Raw genomic sequence first — 15,054 nt, forward strand, 5'->3', positions numbered from 1 at the left:
TTAATTCACACTTAAGTGTATTTTTAACTGACATTAAAGTATACTTTAGTTCACATTAATTGCATGTCAGTATATTGTGTAGTGCACTTAAAGTATATTTTAAAGACACTAGAAGCAGTAATGAAAGTAGATATAAAGTTGTATTAAAGTCCCACTTAAGTTGTTCCAAAAAATCACTCTTAATGGCAACTTATTGCATTTTATTTCAACTTAATATGTGATACATTTTAAATTAATTACACTTAATGTGCATTGAGTGCGCCTAAAACAATACATTTAATTCACACTTAAGTGTATTTTTAACTGACATTAAAGTATACTTTAGTTCACATTAATTGCATGTCAGTATATTGTGTAGTGCACTTAAAGTATATTTTAAAGACACTAGAAGCAGTAATGAAAGTAGATATAAAGTTGTATTAAAGTCCCACTTAAGTTGTTCCAAAAAATCACTCTTAATGGCAACTTATTGCATTTTATTTCAACTTAATATGTAATAAATTTGAAATTAATTATACTTAATGTGCATTAAGTGCGCCCAAAAGATTGCATTTAATTCACACTTAAGTGTATACTTTTAAAGTATATTATTTGTGTAATAAGTACACTTTATAAAAGTACACTAAAGTGCACTTTTTTTCACAAGGGAAATGCAACCACAAAAAGGAAATGTTTAGAAAGACATGTAACATTGCAAAAGAACAACGTAATAAAATTACATCAGGACATACGCCTCTGTCACGATGATATATGCTAATGAACATCTGTCAAGTACAAATCGTGCCTTATAATTACAAGTGAAGTGCATAGCCTGACAGAGGCAGTCTACCTGCTCATGTAGAGTTCATTGCTCTTTAATGATTACTCTCATTCAACACATCCACTACTGTTTAGTGTTTCCAACTTGTTTTAGAATGGTTTTAATTATGATTGTGAGGTAGAATCAAGTTTGAAAAGTTTTTGAAACTCAATATTATTATTTTTTTTCTTCTTCTTCCAGTAGTGATGGTAATGATGGGTGTTCAAGCTGAAAAGCTGGGGACCCGTCACTGTGTGTTTAACCTTGTTTTTTTTTTAGACTTAGGCTATGTTAAAATAGAAACAGAAAATTCCTTTATTGCTCTTTAAAAAGGCAAAGGTTGAACAATGAACTAACTACTTCACTTATCATTGATGAGAGCAGCAAGTTGTTTCCATAAATGCAACATGCGAGTAACAAGGTTTGATAAATAAAGGGTGTTAGGGGGGAAATGCATCGTGCTTTACTTGGAACACAAATGGTTCACACTGCCTTGAGCATTCAAGGATACACAAATACAAGGCATGACCACACACACACACACACACTGTCTATTAACAGCCAGAACCGTTTTCCGGTGCCACCAGACTGATGTCTCTGCGACATGTGAAGCTGAGGAAAAATCCCTGTGGGTGTGTTTGATTAGAAAAACGGTACGTGAATTTGACAAATATTGTATAATTTAGTTTAGTTCATCCACTGGGATCAGTATCAGCTCAGAGGGTCTTAAACGGTCTAAAAGTGGGCATGGGCTTGATATGGATGAACAGAAGTTTAATGGTCAGGAATGTTGGATTTTTGTAAATGTGAGGTTTTAATCACTGGCTCTGTTCTTGTCTGGACCGGCCTTTCAAGTTATAATTATGGTTGCTTTTAAGCTCACATAACTGGAACATGTACAGGAGATTCAGGGGGAGAAATATTAACAAACAATGGATCAAACAAAACAAATTAGCTTTTGTGTTTGGCGTTTTTATTTGATCCTCAGTATGAAATGTTGTTCAGTCATGTTCTAAGAGGTAGAGGCTTAAATAATATTTTTTTTCTTCTTCTTTCAACCTTTACTTGGAACAGCTTACAAATCCATTTTTCCCCTAACTGATGTAGACAGCATTAAAATAAAATACTAACAGTTTTGTTTCTTCCTACTGACTCTATGATCCAGTGGCTCTCCACTCTCCCATACCATGAAGATCTTTTTACATGTTCTGTAAGTAGAAGATGCAAAACCTCCGGTTCTTTTTGCCTGATTACATCACCACTGGGATAGAACGGGGTAAAAACATGACCTGGGTTACATTCAAATCCAGGTATCCCATGAGCATCAATATGTTGACATAGCCTATATGACCACATATATGAACAGCTCAATGGTAAATTTTTAAGCATTTTGAATCCACTGTCATAGATTATATTAGCTGCATAGGATTTGTTTGGGTTTTTTTTGTAGATTTTCAGGAAATCTGGTATTTATTAGGGATGCACCAACATAAAATTCAGTCCAGAATTAAGCTTCATGTTATGGCTGATAACAGCTGATATAGTAAGATTTTTTATTTTTTTTTAATTATGTTAAAATAAACAAATACAATTTACGTTTTTGTATTTCTTTATCTACACCAAGGAAGCATTTATTTGATCAAAAATACAGTAAAAGTCATAGTTAAAAAATTTTTTTAATAGAGTTTAAAATAACTGTTTTCTATTTTAAAATATAATTTATTCCTGAGATAGCAAAGCTGAATTTTCAGCATCATACTCTCAAGTCTTCAGTGTCACACGATCCTTCAGAAATCATTCTAATATGCTAATTTAGTGCTCAAGAAACATTTCTTATTATTATCAATGCTGAAAACAATTATGCTGTATAACATTTTTGTAGAAACTGAGATATTTTTTTTAGGATTCTTTGATGAATAGAAAGTTCAAAAGAAATCTTTTGAAAAACATTATAAATGTCTTTATTGTCACCTTTGATCAATTGAATGCACCGTTGCTTAATCAAAGTAGACCAAAAAAAAAAGGATCTATTGATGGGATTAATGTACAACTACAAATTATACCCTTTGTATATTAATACAATTTTTTTTTTTTTTTCTCCAGGTCAATTCACATCAAATCTTCAGCTGATTGAGAAACCAAGTGTGATCCCCATGTGGTCTGCATCCAGACAGTGGTCATGAACTCTAGCAGTGAAGCTCCATTCACCAACCTCACAGACTGCGCTGAGGTACAGGTCCCCAGTCAGGTGTTCCTGGCCATCGCCGTTGCCAGTCTGAGCGAGAACCTCTTGGTGATTTTGGCTGTGATCAAAAACAAGAACCTTCACTCTCCCATGTACTGCTTCATCTGCAACCTGGCAGTGTTTAACACCATCTCCAGCTTCTCTAAAGCATTGGAAGACATCCTGCTGTTGTTTACAGACGCCGGACATCTGAACTCCCGTGGCCCTTTCGAGCTGAAGATAGATGACATCATGGACTCTCTAATCTGCATGAGCTTCCTGGGCTCCATCTTCAGCATACTCGCCATAGCCGTGGATCGATACATCAGCATATTCCACGCTCTACGCTATCACATGCTTATGACCATGCGTCGTGTGATGGTTATTTTGTCGGCTATCTGGGTGTTGTGTGGGACCAGCGGAGCGCTCATGATCAGTTTCTTCGTGGCCACCACGGTGAAAATCTTCTTCGTTGTGCTCTTCTTCACAGCTCTGTTCCTGATCCTCTTGCTATACGTGCATATGTTTCTGTTAGCGCGCCACCACGCCAACAGGATCGCGTCTATGCCGGGCGCCCAGGCACGTCACAGGCAAAGTGGCTTGAGGGGGGCGCTGACGCTCACCATCTTGATTGGAGTGTTTGTGGCCTGCTGGGCTCCTTTCTTATTTCATCTGCTGATCATGATGATTTGCCCAGAGAACCCCTACTGTGAGTGCTACCGCTCGCTCTTCCAGCTACACGTAGTGCTCCTGGTGAGTCACGCGGTCATTGATCCAGCCATTTACGCTTTCCGTAGCACAGAGCTGCGCAATACCTACAAGAAAATGTTCCTGTGCTCAGCTTCAAGGATCTGTAAACAGTGTGTCTGAGTGAAGGCATTTATGTGAATATGTAAATGTGTGCTGCACTTTGCTCTCAATAACAACCAAAAATGACAGCGCTGAGAAAACAGCAGTTAAGAAAGCATCTGATCACATCACAAGCTCTGCAGTTCGGCACTAAAGTCACATCACATTTATTATAGCACTTTGTACAATATAGAGGCTTTTATTAAGATTAATTAATTATTAATACATTTTTCTCCTGACCATATGACACAAAATCTAATTTCTGCACTTTTGATGAATAGCTACAGTATTTTTAATTTTGAAATCTGAATTTCAACATTTGTGAGATTAAGTCAGCCGAAAGAGTTTTTAGGTTCATTGATCTAACTTTGTGTCTCTGGATAATAGTGATCTATGGTATGTATTATGTTGAATATCAAAAAAAATGTGTGCCCACAGGGATTTCTGGACACATCAATGTTTTTAGATTTGTGGAGCAAAAGTTTAAGAGTAATAGTTTTTATTTTTGAAGTAAAAAGATTCAATTAAACCCTTGGGTATAAGATGACAACAGGAGGCCCCGAGTGGCATTTTGTCACTAGTGTTATTTTAAAATGTAATAATTGTTGTAATTAATGGGGTTATTATTCAGTTTTTCATGAATTAGATGTGCATTTCAGACATCTTCGCTTTCTTACCACTGACATGTAGGGGGCCAACATACCCAGTAGTAAGTTAAAATGGCCTCTTTGAATAATTTTTAATTTTTGTTCTATAACAACTAAATTAGCAAATGTTTCTATTTATTTCAAATAACAACAAATTGTCTGATGCATCATTATCCTGCACATGCTAAACTTATATCTAAATATGTTACAATTGAAACATCAATTGCATCTTCCCCCATCCATTAAACAGCTCTCCAGTGTGTTTATTTTTTTACCCATGTCTGACCTTGATAGACTGAACAGAAGAAATGAACCAGAGAAGATTTCCACCTCAAAGAAGGCGGAGCCCAAGAGAACACCTAGCCTACTATGGCATTGGCACAGACCAATGGTAGTTCGAGGGTTTACCTTTTCCAGAACGTTCGCTTTGGCAAGCTGTTTCAAACTCCTTAAACAAACTCCAAACGAACTTTGTTTAGGCCTGATTTTGTTCGTAATTATGTCACACCAGTTCGTTTTTTTTATAACGGAGCCTTTAGTGTTTCACATATACTGAAGGAAACAGTAGAAGAAATTTAATTCAGAGGTATTAAAAGATCACAACAACATTTATTTAAAACAAACTACAAACAAGGTTTATTCAATTAACATGAGTTAATGCATTAGGTATCATGAACTATATCATTAATTGGTCAGATATTAGTTTACTTAGACTTAGTCCAATTTACTATTAACTATGACTTTTTCCTCAATAAACTCCTAATTAATACTGCTTATTAATAGTCAGTAATAGTTGTTAACTTGCTAAGGGACGTACCGACGTAGAATATGGTCATGCAGAATAGCCAAAGGCATTAATATGTTTTTAGGCCTAAGCTATGAACAGTCAATATCCTAATATAAGGTAATTATGCTAATAAACAACTAGTTCATATAGTGAGAATCGGAAGCTAAACTAAAGTGTAACCACAATTTTTATTCGTAATCAACAAATCAATTCACAATTAACTATTTTAATTTGAAAATTGTTTATTAAATTGTACATAATTTATGTTTGTTCCCATTAACCTGTGTAAATGTGTAATTTAACTTACAATGTATTATTATAGAATTCTGTTTTTTTTTTATTAATGTTTAGTCCATTATTATACCAATACATTAACTAATGTGAATGAATTGAACAGTATTGTAAAGTGTAACTAAGTCTTTAAGTGTTTAATACAGGAAATTCACAAACACAGTGGCTCATTAAACATGTCATTTATCAGACATCATTGCTTAGAAATCACAATACTTATCACATACTGTAAATTCAAATCTACAGAGATTGTAAATACGAATACCAGCATTTTTTACTTCTGCAGTAAATTAACAAAAATCAAAAGACTAGAAAAAATATGTCCACCATTTACATGCATAAATTACATACACCATGCATTAGCACACACTATTTTAAATGGAGTTTCCATGCTTTTTTTAACTTAAGAAATGTGTCTATTTCTGAAACAATTCAAAGGTAATAAAATGCTGTATTTTTATTTGTGATTTTTAACTCAATGAGACATAATACTTTTCAGCTTACATGACAACAAACATTATCTTTTTAGTTAATTTACTTTTATAAAGAACGTTTTACTCTCTGCTCTAAATAAGAAATGAAGGGTAGCACAAATATTTTGAACATGTACAGTATTGATTTAATTTATAATATTGAGGTGCATTCATTTATTGAGAGATGTTTATGGTTTCCCCATATACTACAAAAATATTCTCAACACTTTATAATTAAGTACTTCTAAACTGCATACATGTATTATATTTGCATTATTGGCCTGGTTTCACAGGCAGGTCTTAGATTAAGCCAGGATTCATCTGTGTTCTGAAGAAGAACGAAAGTCTTACGGCTTTGGAATGACATGAGGGTGAGTAATTAAGAACAGAATTTTCATTTTTGGGTGTACTAACCCTTTAACTTCCTAAGGATTAAGCCAATTAAAACATTTAAGTAGCTTTTATAAATAAATAAAAAACATTACTGGTGTGCATTTTGAGACAAAACAATGGCGCTGACATTTTAAGATAAGTCAGTGCAAGTAGCTTTCAGTTAAAACAGCTCAGTAATGCATTTTAGTCTGGGACTTAAACCTTAAAACTGGGGGATTATGTTTCCGTTTGCTATATGCCTGATTATTGTTGTGTTTCTGTCCTATTTTCTATTAATAAAAGAAAGCACATTTCTACTCTGCATATTAATATTCTAGCCTTTTTTTTTTTTTTGCACAAAACATCACTGCATTGACCTGACAACATTCCCCTGCTGGGGACAATGTAACTCCTATTATGAATACAGTACACTACATAACAGAATGACACATTTTGAACTTCTTAATTCAATATTTTACAACAACAAGTCAAGTCATTTTCATTTATATAGCGCTTTTAACAATGTAGATTGTTTCAAAGCGGCTTTACAGTGATAAACGGATAATTTAAGGAACCAGAGATTGGTTTGGCTTTATAGCGGTTCTTGAATAAAGATATTTTCCAGCTAAAGTTAGTTTTGATTGATTCACTTCCGTCGCAATTATCATTAGTTATTACATATCACTAAACAACAACACAACATGAAACTTCCACTGCAACATCAAAACATTTCACATGATGTAAGATGACCATGAAAAAATGTTTACAAATTATACTGTCCCTAATGAGGATATTTAGGCTTCACTTCCTCTCCCCCACTGCAATTTTGCACCAATCCATATGTATTCATCCATCAGTCCATCCCTTCAGGTTCTTGCAGGAACCTTCTGAAGGGGGGGTCAAAATCCCTTGTCTCTTCAGTCAGTTATATATATATTTCATTCCATATCCTTTTGAATGCTTACATTACTTTTATACAATTCTATAATCAAATATATATATGCATTATCACATAATCATTTCTATATTCTTTTGTGCTTGTGAAATTATATATTTTCTCTAGAGAGCAATGCCATTTCTCTGCCTTTCTTCCTGATGAGCTATGTTTTGGCTAACTGATAATACGAAGCTCAAGCACTCTTCGGCCTTGGCGATGTTATTTGGTGGTGTTATGTGTGTGTGTGTTTGACTTTCTACGTAGGCATTTGGGACCCAACGCTCAGCCTCATCGACGCTCTCCTCTAACCTGCGAGGTTAACGCTGACCTAAATCTAAGGATTGGCGACAGCTATCCTGACTAATGGCGATAGGCACCTTTTATCTGCTCACATGTGTGAAATTGTTTATGGTCTTATATTCTCTTAGCCAATCAGATGTATGATGATGCGATGCTTGCCCTTGCAAAATGGTATAATTGGTGTATTATTTTGTGTAAGGTAGAGTTGGCTTGCGACCTCCTCGTGAGACTTTGACGCTCGCTCTACCAATGAAACTGCAAACTATTCTTCAGTAAATTTTTATCTTTTTGATTGAACCTCACGACTCCTGGTCATCTTTTCTACATATCTGGTCTCGGGTCTTATAACTGTTCACCCCTAACACTTCTTCAATATTTGCTGACCAGGTTGCAGAGGCTGCGTAGTCCATCAAAGCAGAGGATCTCTTTAAAGGTCTTTCTCATCTCTTGGCTCCTGAGCGCATAGATCAGTGGGTCAATCACCGAGTTACACATGATGAGTATCAAGTACATGTTAAAGTGTGACATGAAGCAGATGCAGTAAATGTTCCGTGGGCAGGAGATCATGAGAATGAGATGGAGAAAAAATGGTGCCCAGCACACGATGAAGATTCCCAGTAGTATGGTGAGGGTGACGGCACCCTTCATGCTAGCTCTTTGCCTGATGTTGGCTTTATAGCCCGGAAATGCCGCCATGCGTTTGACATGCGAACGTGCCAGCAGGAACATGTGGCTGTAGAGTGACGCCATCATCAGCAGCATGGCAAAGAACATAGCCACCAGGCACACAACCACAGGCTTAGTGTCGGAGTAGATGATGAAGATGATCCCACAACTTGTGGAGAAGGTCCAGATGCTGCCGATGAGAATCCCAGCTCGCCGCACGGTCATTATATTATGGTAACGCAGAGCATAGAAGATAGTCACGTATCGATCCACCGCGATCGCTAACAGACTTAACATAGACGCCACCACAGAGATACAGATGAGAGAATCAAATATGTTATCCATCTGACGGATGAAGTGATCCTCAATCACCAAACTCCTGTTCGCCAGCAAGTGGATGACTATTGTCTCCCACGCATTGGAAACGCTAACTAACATGTCGGCCACTGCTAGGCTGCAGACGAAGAAGTACATGGGTGAGTGGAGGTTCTTGTTCTTCACGATGGCAAGGATGACCAGGATGTTTTCAAGCAGGCTGATGAGCCCCAGTGTGAGGAAGACCTCAGGAGCAATGTGCACCTGCTCACAGGCGGATGAAGCACTTGACTTGGACCTGCTTGATTCATTGCTGTGGTTTGTGTGACTCAAAGAGGCGTTTGGAGAAAATGTGGGCCACTCCGAGGTATTCATGTTCTGATGTATGGATGTCTGGTAGCAGGTGATGTTAGATACATGACGCTGCATCCATGTACATTTGCTGTGAAGAGAAAGAGTTGTTAAAACGTCAAGAAGCACTGTAACCAACATCTGTTGTTTTACAATAAAAATGTTTACATGATAAATTGAAGAACAAGATTAATCCTGTTGGATCATTTATTTATTTATTTTAGTTATTGGTAAGTCATTGACAGAAGAATTATTGACAACACATTTCTTTCTTTTATTCGTTCGCACACCAAACAAGAAGCGATACCATGTGCTGCTATTGTCACGAAACCAACCCAGTCTCACGGCAGTTCGTGATATGGTCACGTAATTTAATCTATTTATTCGTGGCACGGGCACGTTTATTTCGTTATTTTCGTATTTCCAGCACGTTTTTTAAAACTAATGTATTTCAATGGGAAGCATCTTTCGTGATAAGCACGATTCTATCTGCCTATCGCTCGGGCTGCAGAGAAGCTGTTTAATCAACATTTATTCACGAGATCTTATCATGGTTTATGTATTTATTTTAATTATATTATTTCGTTCTTATTGCCAGGGAAGCTGGATTGCTTTGCTGTTTATTGATATTTAAAAAAATTATTTTGTTAGTAGGAAATCGCGCTGAAGAAGTCTCATTCCGAACACCTCGCGATATTTGGCATCAGTTCACGTGTGCCAGGTGTTGGTAAGTAGTCGTAAATACGCTGTCCTAATAATGTTTGATATAATGTATTTTCTGTGTGTCGAAATTAATCAGATTAGCTCAAGTTCAGTCACTGCATTATATCTGTCATCTCAACGGAGGCTTTGCGTTTCATTGCTTTCTATGAAAATGGTTTCTATGGTGATTAAACACTGTCTGTCACGTGATGTGCTATACAGTAGGCCTAGAGTAGACCTTCAATCAGTTAATCATATTCATATCAGGTTTTTAAGTTGTACAATTAGTTCCAAAGTTGTATATGTAGTAGAAGCACAGTAAAAACAACACCATGCTTTTACCACAGTAACATTAGTTTTACTGTGATAAGTGTAGTAAAAAGACAGTAATCACACAACTTACCATGCTTTTACCACACTATTGGTAGTTTTAATGTGGTACTTATTGTAAATGCGCAGTAACCACAACACTAACCATGCTTTTACCTCAGTAACCTTAGTTTTACTGTGATGGGTAGTAAAGGACAGCAATCACAAAACTTACCATGCTTTTACCTCAGTATTGGTAGTTTTAAAGTGATAATTGTTGTAAATTATGCATATTAACCACAACACCTTCCATGCTTTTAATGCTTAATAATGTAACATCCAATATTTGTAAGGAAAATCTGTACTTTTTCCTTTAAATAATCCTATATATTATACATAATGATATTTTATTTTCTCTGTTTTCAGCTGAAAAGACCAAAAGGGCCTTTCGAACTCAGTCAGCCCATTATTGTTTGAGGACAAGTAAACGGAGGAGACGGACCGCTGCAAAGACAAATATTCGCAATGGTACGTATGTGTTGGTTTTAACCCTAAATCAAACATTTTATCAAGCATTTGTTGTTTCTTAAACCTGTTCTTACAAAACCCATAGCCCAATCAGTATGAACAGTCTCAAAGTCTTAATAATTCACAAGATGTCAAATTCGTACGATACTAGTACATATTTGTATACTCGTACATAATCCTGCAGCTTTTACTCCTAGTGCTCATTGGCTACTGCCTCAATTCCTGTACATATTTATCGCGATATTTGTAAATCAGTTGCGCCCCTTCTTGGATAGTAGTCTGATGTCCCACACACTGTCAGAAAGTTTATATTAATTGCATTGTGTATTCATTAAAATTATTACAAATTAGTCCCTGTCTGTTGTGTTCATGTTCCAATGTCCAATGATACATGATGTCTCTCCACACCTCATAACCTACCTCTGTTTGCAAGAGTGGAAAAGCTAATCTGACTTGTCACATGACATCAGATATGCGATTATTTTGTCGTAATCAGATCAGTTACACTGCTGATAACTGTCCCGTTTGCATGTAAATCATGTTATTTTTAAACGAGTTTATATGATTATTGCTTGCTATTAAAGACATACTTTTATTCATAGAAATGCCCACATATCAGTGAACGTATAACATAAAAATTCTTTTAACATTTAATTATGCAACACTCTTTACAGAAATATATCCTACAGTTCTATAACTGACTGCTTGCATGTAATGTAATAAAATTACCTTCCTTTCTGTATTGCAGGATTACTTTGTCCTTTTTTTTAGATCTCTACAACATCAAACTCAACAGCTCTTTTAAGAGCCAACCCTCACAAGAGCTACTAGTGAGTACCAGTATTGAGGACGGGACAAGGTTTGCAAAAACACACTTCCCGAAAGAAGTTGCCTCCCTCCCGTACAGCACAAAAATAGAGACGGCAGAGGGCCCACAATATTTCCGGGTGATGCACAGCCACCAGGTGAAGACCTGTCGGCTGTGCATGAGCCCGGACCATGTGGTAAAGGATTGTCCGGACTTTAAGTGTTTTAAGTGCGAGGAGAGGGGGCACTTCGCGAGAGACTGCAACGCAGTAAGGTGCCCGGATTGCAAATTGGTTTTAAATAAGTGTGAGTGTTGGAACGGGAGAGAGGAGGAGGAGCAGCAGGTAGACGGGCAGATGCATGAAGGAAACAATGAAGAGCGAGAAGAGGAAATAAGAGGATTACAAAACAATGAATCAACAGGGAATAAGGACACTGAGAATCAAGAGGAAGAGTGTAATGGACATGAAATACAATCACAACAAGAGGAGGAAACACAAATGGATGTGACTGAAAGTTTGCAAAGTGAGTTGGACACTGTGAAACTTAAGGATCAAAGGAATAAAGAACAAGCGGCTGTAAATGAAAGTGAAGGGGGAAAGGAAGAAGAAGAGAAACAACTGAAGTCAACTAAAAGAAGAAGACCAATCAAGGTAACGCCCAATTTAGAGACTGCTAGAAAAAAAACGCTTAAAGAGGACTCAATTGAGACTAAAAATAAGTATGAGGTGCTAAAGGATCTGCAGGAGAATGATCTGAAATGATGGGTTTTTTCAATGTTTTTATATATTTCATGCTTTTAAGAATTGTTACTTTTAACGCTAGAGGACTTTTAGACATAAGAAAATTTGAAAAAGTGAAAGAAATGTGTAAAGGAGAGGATGTGATTTTTTTACAAGAAACTAACTGGAGAGAAGGGGTTATAAGTGAAATCAGGAATAGATGGAACGGGGAAATTTTATTTAATGACGGGGATGGTAGAATGGGCAGGGGAGTGGCAGTTTTAATAAAAGAAAACAGAGGTGTAACATGTAAAACAGTGTATAAGGATAAAGATGGGAAATGCATAGCGGTGGAAATGGAGTATGAAGAGAAGAAAGTAATTGTAATAAATGTACACGCTCCCACAGAAGATAAAGAAAAGAAGGAGTATTTTAATGGATTGAGGGAATTCTTAAAAAAGCACAAAGAAGTTATCATGATGGGTGATTTTAACACGGTTTTTAGTAAATTAGATATGGCAGAGGGAATGGTTTTTAAAACGGATCAAGGAAGGAAAGAGTTGAAAGTGTTAATGGAAGAAAACAATATGGTTGATGTATGGAGAGAAAGAAATGAAAAGAAAAAAGAATTTTCAAGGAGACAATTGGTTGGGAATTTTATGCGTAAAACAAGAATAGATTTTATTTTATGTACCAGGAATATAGAGGGTTTTATAGGAAAAATTAAACATGAAGAAACAAGCTTAAGTGATCATAAGCCAATTTTTATAGAAATAGACTGGAGTACAATGAAAAAAGGGCCGGGGGTATGGGTTTTAAACACAGAGGTTTTAAAGAATGAAGATTATGTTCTAAGCGTTAAGGAAATCATTGAAAAGGAAAAAGAAAATGGTATGTACAAGGAAGACAAAAGAATATGGTGGGAAAATGTGAAGTATTTAGTGAAAAAGCATACAATAAAGTACTGTGGGTTAATACAGAAATGCAAGAAAAGTAAGGAAAGAGAAATAAAAGAAAAATTAGAAAAAGAGTTAAATGAGAAAGTAACAGATATACAAAAAATAAAAGAAATAGAAGGAAGTTTGAAGGAAATGGAAGAAAAGAAATACCAAGGGGCAATGTTAAGAAGTAAAGCCAAGTATGTAGTAGAAGGAGAAAAGTGCACAAAGTTTTTCTTTGATCTGGAAAGAAGAAGAGGAAAAGCTGAAATGATAAAAGAAATAAGGGGAGGAAGTGGAGAAATAGTAGAAACTAATGAGGAAATATTAAAAGAAATAAAAATGTATTATGAAAAGTTATTCAACACAGAAGGGGTAAAGGAGGAAGAAAAACTAGAACTTTTGAAGCAAATAAAAACAAAAGTAGGAGAAGAGGATAAAAAAGAGTGTGATCAGGACATAAGAGAGGAAGAGATAAAAAGAGCAATAAGTGAATTAAATAAAAAGAAAAGTCCAGGTATAGATGGTTTGGGGAGTGAATTTTATATAGTTTTTAAAGAATTTCTGACCAACATTTTAAAAGAAGTATATGAAGAGGTTTTTAGGAAAGGGGAGATTAATCAAAGAATGGGATTGGGTTTAATGAAATTGATATATAAAAGAAAAGGAGAAAAAGTAGATTTAAAGAATTACAGACCAATTACAATGCTCAACACAGACTTGAAGATTTTAACCAAAATTTTAGCAAACAGATTAAAAGAAATAATGCCGAGTATAATTAAAACAAATCAAGCATATGGGGTTAAAGGAAGAGACATTGCAGATACAACAATTGGCATAAAAGATATGATAAGGTACATACATGAAAAGAACAGAAAAGGGTATATAATTAGTTTAGATTTTGAAAAAGCGTTTGACAGAGTGGAACATGAATTTTTATTTGGTGTTTTAAAGAGTTTTGGTTTTGGAGGGAATTTTATTAAATGGATTGAAATTTTATACAAAGGAGCGATAACAAAAATTAAATGTAATGGGTTTTTAACAGAGTGTTTTAAATTAACCAGATCGATAAGGCAAGGATGTCCACTGTCAGCTCTTTTATATTCTTTAGTTTCAGAACCACTAGGTCTGGCCATAAAACAAGAAGAGGGAATAAAAGGAATAGGTGTCGAGGGAGCAGAGAACAAAATATTTCAATATGCGGATGATACTACAGTGATGGTGAAGGATCTAGAGAGTGTTAAAAATGCAATGAGAATAGTAGAGATGTTTTGTAAAGGATCAGGAGCCAAAGTAAATGGAGAAAAAACTGTGTATATGAAATTTGGAGGGGCGGCCGATTTAACAAACAATTTTGCTTTTAAGGAAACAAAAGAAATAAAGATTTTGGGTGTTTTAATGGGAATGGATGAAAAGAAGGTAGGAGAAACAATGTGGGAAGAAATATTAGGGGGTATCGAAAGGAGGATGAATTTTTGGAAGCTGAGAACTTTAACTTTGAAGGGGAAGGTTTTAATTCTAAATGTTTTAATGGTTTCAAAATTATGGTATGTCTTATATGTGTCTTCTATGCCGTTGTGGGCAGAAAAAAGGCTGAAAAAATGTTTTTTAGATTTTTTATGGGAAGGGAAGCCTGCAAGAATTGCATACAACACTTTAATATGAGCAGTGGAGAAGGGAGGACTGGGATTAATGGATTTTGAACAAAGAAAGAATAGTTTAAGAGTGAAAATAATACAAAAGTACCTAGACGAAGAAAACAAAGCGACATGGAAAAAAACAATGGAATATTTTTTAAGTAAATGTGGGAATTTTAATTTAGGAGATAATATACTGTGGATGAGAGCAAAGAAATGGATGACGGATGAGTTGCCAGATTTTTATAAGGAACTGATGAGTGCCTGGGGTAAATTTTTAACAAATGTACTTTTTAATCCACAAGGTAGAGAGAACATTTTAAATCAGCCTTTATTCTTAAACAACAGCATTTTAAATCAAGGAAAGGAGATCTTTTTTAAGAAGTGGTGGGAGCTGGGG

At 35.6% G+C, this 15,054-nt stretch overlaps 2 protein-coding genes and 1 long non-coding RNA gene across 3 annotated transcripts in view; 2 read left to right on the forward strand and 1 right to left on the reverse strand.

The window, feature by feature from the left end:
• The first annotated feature begins 2,949 nt into the window (after positions 1 to 2,949).
• On the forward strand, positions 2,950 to 3,997 carry mc2r (melanocortin 2 receptor). Its single transcript, XM_079625139.1, has one exon. It carries the CDS (start codon positions 2,979 to 2,981, stop codon positions 3,891 to 3,893), a length of 915 nt encoding a protein of 304 aa, XP_079481265.1. The 5' UTR covers positions 2,950 to 2,978; the 3' UTR covers positions 3,894 to 3,997.
• Positions 3,998 to 8,048: 4,051 nt separating this feature from the next.
• Positions 8,049 to 15,054, reverse strand: part of mc5rb (melanocortin 5b receptor) — a gene marked incomplete at its 3' end in the record, with an annotated part of 363,126 nt that continues 356,120 nt past the window's right edge. The window contains exon 2 of the mRNA XM_079625138.1: positions 8,049 to 9,102. Within this exon, the coding sequence (XP_079481264.1) occupies positions 8,049 to 9,089 (1,041 nt within the window). The 5' untranslated portion in view covers positions 9,090 to 9,102. The remainder of the gene's footprint in view (positions 9,103 to 15,054) is intronic.
• On the forward strand, positions 9,602 to 11,374 carry LOC307005774. The gene is made up of 3 exons (XR_013799326.1): positions 9,602 to 9,738; positions 10,449 to 10,550; positions 11,299 to 11,374. It is a non-coding gene; the product is annotated as an uncharacterized lncRNA (long non-coding RNA).

Source organism: Phoxinus phoxinus, assembly GCF_949152265.1.
Source record: "Phoxinus phoxinus genome assembly, chromosome: 10".
Taxonomy (NCBI): Eukaryota; Metazoa; Chordata; class Actinopteri; order Cypriniformes; family Leuciscidae; genus Phoxinus; species Phoxinus phoxinus.

Excerpts from the sequence above, each read along its gene's own strand:
- mc2r (XM_079625139.1), top strand. The coding sequence starts at position 2,979 with ATGAACTCTAGCAGTGAAGCTCCATTCACCAACCTCACAGACTGCGCT.